This window comes from Trypanosoma cruzi, genomic scaffold (assembly GCF_000209065.1).
Source record: "Trypanosoma cruzi strain CL Brener 1047053516459 genomic scaffold, whole genome shotgun sequence".
NCBI lineage: Eukaryota > Euglenozoa > Kinetoplastea > Trypanosomatida > Trypanosomatidae > Trypanosoma > Trypanosoma cruzi.
This window is the reverse complement of record NW_001849533.1, coordinates 248,933-257,698: the sequence shown is the minus strand read 5'-3', so window position 1 is coordinate 257,698 and position 8,766 is coordinate 248,933. Positions and strand designations below refer to the sequence as shown.

The 8,766-nt window shown below is 43.8% G+C and overlaps 4 protein-coding genes and 1 pseudogene across 4 annotated transcripts, besides 16 other annotated features; 1 reads left to right on the top strand and 4 right to left on the bottom strand.

Moving 5' to 3' along the window:
• Window positions 1-3,644: a sequence feature (heterozygous, Esmeraldo-like haplotype).
• On the bottom strand, window positions 86-772 carry Tc00.1047053503531.10 (hypothetical protein, conserved; the record flags this gene model as incomplete). The annotated part of the gene is made up of 1 exon (XM_800618.1): window positions 86-772. One exon carries the CDS (start codon window positions 770-772, stop codon window positions 86-88), a length of 687 nt encoding a protein of 228 aa, XP_805711.1.
• Window positions 710-735: a sequence feature (AT_rich).
• Window positions 980-1,007: a sequence feature (AT_rich).
• Window positions 1,155-1,197: a microsatellite.
• Window positions 1,198-1,220: a microsatellite.
• Window positions 1,443-1,477: a sequence feature (AT_rich).
• Tc00.1047053503531.20 (hypothetical protein, conserved) lies at window positions 1,557-3,275 on the bottom strand (the record flags this gene model as incomplete). The annotated part of the gene is made up of 1 exon (XM_800619.1): window positions 1,557-3,275. One exon carries the CDS (start codon window positions 3,273-3,275, stop codon window positions 1,557-1,559), a length of 1,719 nt encoding a protein of 572 aa, XP_805712.1.
• Window positions 3,315-3,337: a microsatellite.
• Window positions 3,392-3,417: a microsatellite.
• Window positions 3,568-3,626: a microsatellite.
• Window positions 3,645-3,703: a sequence feature (haploid, non-Esmeraldo-like haplotype).
• Window positions 3,704-3,986: a sequence feature (areas merged during assembly that could not be assigned to a particular haplotype. This can correspond to areas where the two haplotypes were merged or to regions with more than two copies in the genome that were merged during assembly.).
• Tc00.1047053503531.30 lies at window positions 3,712-4,839 on the bottom strand (annotated as a pseudogene).
• Window positions 3,987-5,369: a sequence feature (areas not merged during assembly with more than two copies in the genome that could not be assigned to a particular haplotype).
• Window positions 5,071-5,101: a sequence feature (AT_rich).
• Window positions 5,370-8,766: a sequence feature (heterozygous, Esmeraldo-like haplotype).
• Tc00.1047053503531.40 (hypothetical protein, conserved) lies at window positions 5,386-5,988 on the bottom strand (the record flags this gene model as incomplete). The annotated part of the gene is made up of 1 exon (XM_800620.1): window positions 5,386-5,988. The coding sequence occupies one exon, from the start codon at window positions 5,986-5,988 to the stop codon at window positions 5,386-5,388; it is 603 nt and encodes a 200-aa protein (XP_805713.1).
• Window positions 5,613-5,640: a microsatellite.
• Window positions 6,954-6,991: a microsatellite.
• On the top strand, window positions 8,105-8,766 carry Tc00.1047053503531.49 (structural maintenance of chromosome 3, putative; the record flags this gene model as incomplete). The annotated part of the gene is made up of 1 exon (XM_800621.1): window positions 8,105-8,766. A coding segment is annotated over one exon (662 nt), but the record flags the coding sequence as incomplete, so codon positions are not given.

Here is an 8,766-nt window from a genome sequence, read left to right as displayed (position 1 = left end):
GCAGAACATCGTCATGACCCAGCGCATACCACCCATTTCAGCAATGGCCCGTATAGTTACAACGCAGGAACCGCTTATCAGGTTGTCACCCAAATTCACCTCGCGTAATGATTTGTGGTGGTGCATCGACGCACACAACACCGCCAACCCCGTGCGGTTGTGTACCAATTCTGTTGCGAGACACGTCCAACAGCTCTAGTTGATGTGCTGCAGTCATAACACATGTCAACGAAGAGGCATCAACAATGCCCACACCGCTTAAATGAATGTCACGTATCATATTCCCACAGCGAGAACTTGTGCTCATCACCTCTGCAAGGGTGCGTGTGCCTGCATCGCCCAAATAACAGTCATTGAGATCGAGCTTTACAAGAGGCATACAGGCAAAAGCTGGAAAAAGTGCTTGCGAGCCACTGACGCCAAGAGGTACGGCGTTGAGCTTGTACGTAACCCCTCTTGTAGTTATATCAGAATCAGACAGATCCCTTTTCGCAATATCAACAGCGTCCTGCATCGCGACGGCAGCCTGAAGCGCACAAGGGTTCATTTCTATGGCAAACTCTTTGCATCTCAAGGCATACATGGAGAGAAAAACCTCCAAAAAACAAATACTTTTATTGACGTGGTTGCTTCCATCGATACCTGTTTGTTGCGTGGCACAAACGACAGGCTCCGGCATTTCTTCACTTCTGTGTGCGATCCATGAGAGAAAAATTAAAAATAAAATAAAATATACATGATAACTAGCAGAGCAAACAACGGCAGTAAACATTTCATGACTACTTTTTTTTTTCTTTTTAATCACACAACCATATTTCGTTCCATAGAGAGCACAGTACCGTACAAAAACTGCAGACCCATAGAGATAGGCAATGCATTTAGCAACACCCCAGGCTTCCAACGTCAATTGCTTCGACACAGGAAGATTTATAAACTGAATTTTTAACCGCCACTTAGAAACAGATGCGGTAGACTCACCATTATAAAAAAATATATATTTTTTTATACAAGAACAACAACAACAAAAAAAAAAAAAAAACGTCTTCAGAATCTATGTACCACTTTTCTTTTCTTCTTATTAACAGGTTTCGGCTCAGTCCTTCGTTTGTCTACATGCAGGTGCCTTGAAGCGACGCTGAATAGTACGATAATAAATTATTATTATTATTATTATTATTATTATTATTATTATTATTAGTAGTAGTAGTAGTAGTAGTAGTGTACATACGGGACTCAAGAATGTGAGCCTTACACTTCTATTGTCGTTTCCCTCCAGAAGGAATTCAACAATACAAAAAAAAAAAAAGTAACCAAAATGTGCAACCAAAGATGGTCACATACAACCACCTTCTCCCAGCCATGCTACACTCTACATCAGCGGCGAGGGCGACATTCATACAAGAAGAAGTTAGAAAGTTAATGTCGTCGTCAACAAAAGAAGGAAAAATAAATAAATAAATAAAATTAAATTAAAATTCATGCATTTCCCTCCTCCTTCTTACCCTAATTCACCAAAGTCTTTGTACTTATAACCGGCCTGCGGTCCTCACCTCCGCCTAATCACACATCCTCGAAAGGTAGACACGCAATTCCTCCTCTGTCGCTTCCACCGCCAAGAGGTGCAGGAGCGAGGCAGCATCCAACGAGGCCTGACGCGCCATGGACTTTACGGTACCAACAGGCGATGTTATCGTCTCAGTTTTTAGAAAAAATAATTTCATCCCCGCACCATAATTACAAAACAGTTCCGCCCAACAAATGGCTCGCAGAAGGTTAACAAGAGTTAATTTTGTCCCTTCTTTAAGAGTGGAAGAAATGCGGCTAATGTGTTTCAGAAGGCGAAGCATCGACGGAGATGGACCTAGTGCTCCAAGACGACAATCACGAGCAGTTAGTTTAGGTGGCAGTTTGTGTTGCGTTTTCGTTCCTATAATGAGCCTGGCGAGGGCATTCGCTGCTTCCGCCGCAGGAGGAAATTGATATATTTCACCGTCACCACTAGACTTATTTTTTAGCTTCATGTATGAAGAAAGAAGAAGTTCCAACCACGATTCACTTAAATTAGGAGGATATGATCCATCCGCATCCGTCCATGGCGAAAAACAATAACCCAAAGCCCTGTTTACTGCCTTCAGCCACACCTCATCACGATGGGCAAAAGAAATGTCCCCATCATCCATTATTTCCAGGCCTTCACGCAAAAGCATTCGAAGCTTCTGGCTCCTTTCCTTTATTGTACTGGCACTCGCGACCTCAGGAAGTAAAACTGGTGTGAGGGTAAAACCGTACCACAACAGCAACTCCATGTCCGTATAGGCGCCATATTGCAGAAAAATTTGTTCCCCACTCTCAATAGGAAAAAGGACTTCAAAGATGTAGGCTCCTCTTCGTTCATCGTACTTCATCGTGGCATTGCTATTCAAGGCGTAGTTGAAGTAATCTACCCAAGGCATAAGGCTCCAAACCTCTGAGTAATATGCGAAGCCACGGGTCATCAGAGTGTTGTAAGCCCAAAGAAATTGCTCCAATGTAACCGGCATTGATCTCTCTTCACAGTCAGAATGTGGCATGGTCTGAAAAAATGAGAGCGCTGACTTGCATAATTGAAATTCCGCCTCAGCGTTCGCCTGCTCTCGCAAAACCTTATGACGATGCCGCTCAAACTGCAGGTAAGGGCGGAGATACGCATCAGATGAGGAAACAATTTTCTCAGTATCCTCATAACTTGAATAGCATTCTTCATCAGCCTTTTCGGGACGCAGTTCGAGAAGATTATTGTAACGGGCAGGAAGCGAAAGTATCCATGTCTTCATCCACGCATGATCGCTTTGGAAAGATATTTTATCCCTCCTGCTGCTGCTATCCGCTGACATATCCATGCTGTTTTCAGTATGAGGGGTAGAAAAACGACCGTATTGAGCTGCATTCAAAAGAATATAGCAAATAATAGTGTTTGATGGAGAAAGGCTCTGTGAAAGCTCTTGTTCAACAGCTTCCAAGTCTGTAACAGGAGCACCTTCGTTAGAAGGTCGATTGCTGCAAGAGAGAGCTTGCCTCTGTTTGTATTCGAAAGATGCCAAGTAATGACGGGCCTTGCTAGCCGTGATCATTGAGTGCCGCGGTATCCTTGCGAGAAGTGTACCGGGCTTCAATGACTCTGCTGCCACTACCCCATAGCCACCACCCATGGAAGGAATAGATGCCAACCGCATTACGGGATGAAAGAATGCTCCTTCCTCCGTCAAGAGGCGCTGAAGAATGGTTGCCGTTTGCATGAAAATACACACAGAGACGGCCTAATCACTTTAATTGCATTTTTTTTTTTTTTTTTTTTTTTGGCAGGGGGAGAAAATGGGTGTATACATGAATTATGATACAAGCAATAATTCCCAAAAAAAAAAAAAAAAAAAAAAAAAATGCAGAGTCCCTCTCAACAACGTGAGAAAAATCAACCAAGGTGAGATCCATTACAAAAACCGCGAGTATATCAGCACCAAATTAGTGTATTTCTCTGTCCTGTAGAGACTTCTAGAAAACACACAAAAAAAAATATTAAACTCCCCCTTTTTTTATTTTTATTTTATTTTATTTTTTATTTCTTATGTTTTATTTTATGTATTTTATTTATTTATTTATTTTGCTCTCTTGTGAAAATAAGTTCAGCCCCTTATTAAAAAGATAAAAATACACGCGCTAAAACTAAAAGAAAAGTCATGCTCGAAAGACGGAATTTTTGACCACCAGCAGTGTTCCCCCCGACGCCGCCTCTGATGCCAAAGCAGATGTCAAGTAACGCACATGAAGGCTCCTTTGCTTAAACGCTTCAACACCATCAGGCTTCTCGTCATCCTCCGCACCACCGCCTGTACGTTGGTGCTGGCTCCCTAATTTATGACCAGACAAATACTCATCGCCCTTCACCATCGTTTGATGTCGACTTGCCACTTCACTTTCAGATACTTCAGCCAATTGATGGATCTGTTGTTTCATGAGCTTTCGATTCGCAGTGAGGGAGTTGGAACAGAATGTCAGTGCCCAGTAACGCGACCACAGAGACTCCAATTGTGCCTCATCGTCTTTGCTACGCAAAAGAGTAATGGGCAGCTAATAGTAGCGGTGTGCATGTACTCCGTACTCCCTGATACGCTCAGAAGGCACCCACGCAGATGTCGTGGACCCTTCTCAATGCTTTCCTTGTGTGTGTTGACTTGTTCCCTGTTGCTCTGCCACATAGTTCTCTGGAAATGTACGAAAAGCCTTCATATCCAACTTGCCAGTTGAGATGGTGCGCACAGGGTCAACGACGATAACCAGCCACGGGTCGTGTGCAGTTTGTCCAAGCTGCTGCGTGTTAACATCTGTGCCAGAAAGGAAACAGGTGTAGCCAGGGTGGCTGTGGTACCACCCGATGCAGCCTTCCTGCGTCCCGCCGCGCTGATGGTACTGAAGGAAGTCAAGCATGTACAACTGGGAGGCGTCATTCATGGAACACTCCACCTCGGAGGCATCGACAGGGAGAGCAAAGGCACTCGTGACAATCATTTCATCCTCGCCAAAGTGGCCCAGCATGAGACCCATCACCTCAAACCAATTCTCGCGGCTCGGCTCATTTCGCACGGACGCCGCAGAAGATTCAGCAACGCCACTGCCGTTGGAGCACGTCACGTTGGGGCTTCCACGTTTCGCGTGGATCATCATCTGCAGCGCCGCGAGAACCGAAACCTTCACGCGTTGGAAATAGTGCGGTGACTTCTTCCACGGCTGTGTTTTGTGCAGCTCCTCCATGAGCTCCATTTTGGGGGATAAAAACGCGTCATCCGTGATGACGGAGTTATGCATCTCCCATTGACCACGTGTCACCTCATGGCGATCTCGAGTTTTGCAGCGTCAGGCCGCATCATCATCGTTAACAAACAGCACCTGATTTCAACAGCCGCACCTTCTCTGTGTGTGTTGTCTTTCTATTGATTTGACGAGTCTTCTCTCCTGTCTGCACTAATACATTCCCCTCTTCCCATAACTCCCCCATTATCCGTTGCAGTTACCCAAAACGCAAACATGCATGTATGCATAAATAAATAAAAAGTAAAAAAATAAAAAAGGCGGTTCATTCACGAAGAAACAACAACATTAATAATGAGGAAAACGCCCACCGAAAGATGCCGTAAAGACGATGGTGCCACCGTCATTACGACCCCTTCCCCAGCCGTTGTGCGGTGAAGTTACAATGAGGAAATTATGATGAACGGGTCTCCGCATTAGTTTTTATTCGCCTATCCCTCCCTTTGTATTGGATTTTTTTTCTCTTCCCCTCCTTCCCTCCTTCAAATTAACCGCCGCACTCCAATAATTAGAAAGAAACAAACAGAAAAAAAAAATGGTCCTTCATTTTCGTCTCGTCTCGCTATCAGCAGCGCGCAGTAAATTCACCTGTGCCCTTGTTAGAGCAGTCCGCTGCATTCCATGCATAGTGGCCGCGTAGAATTTAGCGTCAGCGGTGGTGCGGCCCCGTGATGGGTCCCCGCGCTTCTTCTCTGCGCACCGCACCTCCAACGAGTGAACAGGACCCGACGAGGTCAACACAATCGGTGAGCGAAGCACCACCACGGCCGCCTCCTCCTCCTCCTCCTCCTCCCTCTCATCGGATAAATTGGCAACTGCTGGTGTGGCAAAAGAATGAGTGGCGATTGTGAAGCAGCGACCGTTGATTTTGTCCTCGCCCGCCGCGTCGCAGTGCGCGACAAGTGACACAGTAACTGGGGCCGATGTGGTCGCCGCAAGGCGCCGTGTGAACACCAAGCCGGTCAGTGCGGTGACAAAAGAAAGGGACTGCGGCTCGTGGTGGTTCCCTCGCAGACGCATCCGATCACCGCCTCGCACCCTCAGGAGAAACGGCGTCGTGATGTCCGGCATGTACTTTCTTTCTGTTCCCCCCACTACCACCACTGCACCACCACAATGGGGGAAAAAGTGAAGGCGACATGTCATTCAAGGGAAAACAAGGAAATAAAAGGAAAAAGAGACAAATACGAATCAGAAAAAAACAAACCCAAGAACAGCACAACCACACAAAAAAAGTGGAAGCAAATGCTGCCTTCCGTTACCTCAACATATTCCCGTGAGCAACGTCAGCAGCACTTCACCATGTAATTATTACATTCCTTTTAACCCTAGACAAAGTCTCTATATCCCTCTTTTCATAACATCCTTCAAAAGTAGAGAAGTAGAGTGAGAAAAGAAACAAAAAAGCAATAATTTCACTCTCAATGCGCATTAAAATATTTTGTCAACAATATTCTTCCATTAAAGACATATCAACAAAAAAAATCATGTCCGCTTTCAAGCCTATTTTCTTGTTCCTCATTTTTACAGCCAATAATTGTCATAAATGCGACAAAAGCAAAAATGAAAATGCCTCATCTCCAAACACTTTCGTGTCAAACATTCGTACAAAAAAAAGTTTGTCAAAACCACATGAAAAAGATCCTAAAACAAAGTAATAATTAAAAAAATAACCAACCATAATTGGCGTGATTCGCATGAATTCACATCATCACCAACTCATCGGTGAAACAACCTCGAGCATTTGAAAGTCCCAAATATGCAATAATTACACTTCCCTAAAATTTATTAAAACCAATATAGCCCCGTTCTTCACAGTTTCGTACATTTATATTGGTCACAACCCCTTAACCAGTCGCGTGAAGAAAGCTGGAGTATCGCTAAATTGCGACAAACAGTGCCTCATTTCCTCTCCAAATAAGAACAAAGGATCCATTGTGCGCAGCATTCTTCATCAGGTCCATTGGCAGAATAAAAGAGACATGGTCAAAAATATACTCCAAAAAAAAAACAATGGTACCACAAAGAAAAACTCAAGGATCAACATTCATTAACATACTAATCGGATATGGGACTTTTAAAAAGGATTGAAACAATATCTAAATAAAATATTTTCTGTTTTTTTTTTTTTTTTTTTTTTTTTTTTTTTACAAAAAAGTGAATAAAAGCTATAACCCCATCGACACATAACGCCATATAAAGCATATATATCCACATATCTCTTTTTATGTAGGGCAAGGTATGTCCATGAAAAATAAATAAAAAAATGACCTCTCCCAAGTTCAAAAAGAACGTTTATTTAAAGTAGATGCGTTCCATGCAGCCGCATAAGTAGAAATGACACATAGTCGGCCATATAAAAGGCATCAAAAAAAAAAAAAAGTGCTCCGCAAAGGTCCTTATCACTTCCCAACCTTCCCAAACAGTTAACGCGAAAGGTAAAGTTCCCCAACGGGCAATCAAAAAATAAAAGACCAATACTTCTTGTTAGTGGCACTCTCGCCGTCACGCTTTTCAGAGCATGCTAAATGGATATAAATCCCGCAGAACAACATGAATTTCGTCCTTTCGAATGATAAATCTCTGGGTCAATAGCACTTTTTCAGGTGAACAAGCACAACGAATCCGGACAGGTCGACACACAGAGTAATCGAGGGAACGAAAAGAAGTATAAAGCGGAAGCCCTGATAAAAGGCAATCGCGCGACAGAAAGCTTTGCCTTTTTGAGAGCGAAGACGCCCCAGAACGCCAACCCAAGGAGAAGTTTGAGACGACAGGCGCTCGCGCGATCGCCGCCTCCGCCTGAAGGCGTCGCCCCGCCCCTCGCCTCCCCCGCGTTCGGCGGCAAGCGGCAAGCGCATGCTTCTGTTTTGTTCTTTTTTATTCCTATTACGTTTTTGGCGCCCATGCCGGGCCATTAGTGTGTTGTTTGTGTTTTCGTTTTTGCGGGGAAACTTGGGGGCAGTAAAGCGTGCAGGGACTTAAATTTTGGTTTGCGGGCCTTGTTGCGATTTTCGGGGCGCACTTAGGCTGCCAAGACTCGTTTTAGCGGGAGCTTTTGAAAATGTCATAAGCAGCACGGTTCTGACATGGTCATCGCTCCAAAAAGAGACGCCGCCATCCAAGAAGGAGTTTGTTTTTTATTTCCAAGTTTTTATTTTGTCCCATAAAGTAAATCCCTGTCTGTGAAGCTTGTTTCCTTTAAAATTTCTCTTTACTTTCCCTTTTGCTTGTGTTTTTTCTCTCTCGAAGGTTGGTGAAAATGCACATAAAAAACATTTTGATTTCGGGATTTCGTTCCTACCGGGATCAATCGTTTCAAGTGGACCTTTCACCAAAGAATAACGTTATTGTGGGGAAAAATGGCTCCGGCAAATCAAACTTTTTTGCCGCCGTTCAGTTTGTTTTGAGTGAAAAGTACACTACTTTAACGGCTGCTGAAAGAAAGGAACTTTTTCATGCGGGTTCTGGAAGACCGGCCTTGTCCATTTTTGTTGAAATTATTTTTGATAACTCAGATGGCCGTCTTGTCATCCCTGGTCGAGCTGAAGAGAAAGAAGTACGAATACGACGTACTTTGGGATTGAAACAGGACGAATTTCGAGTAAATGATCGTCGGTTTACAGCAACAGAGGTAAGGCAACTGCTGGAAAGTGCAGGATTTTCTTCAAGCAATCCATACTATATTGTGGAGCAGGGTAAGATTGTCAACATGGCCAATATGAGTGATGAGGAAAGATGCCAACTTATCAAAGATGTCGCTGGCACAAGAGTCTATGAGTCTAGACGAAAAGAAAGTGAGGAAATTTTGGAAGAAACCTCAGGCAAATATAGGAAAATAGAGGATTCTATTGACCAGTTACAAAAAAGATTGACAGAACTTGAGGCTGAAACTGCTGAATTAAAGTCTCTTCAAGAAATTGA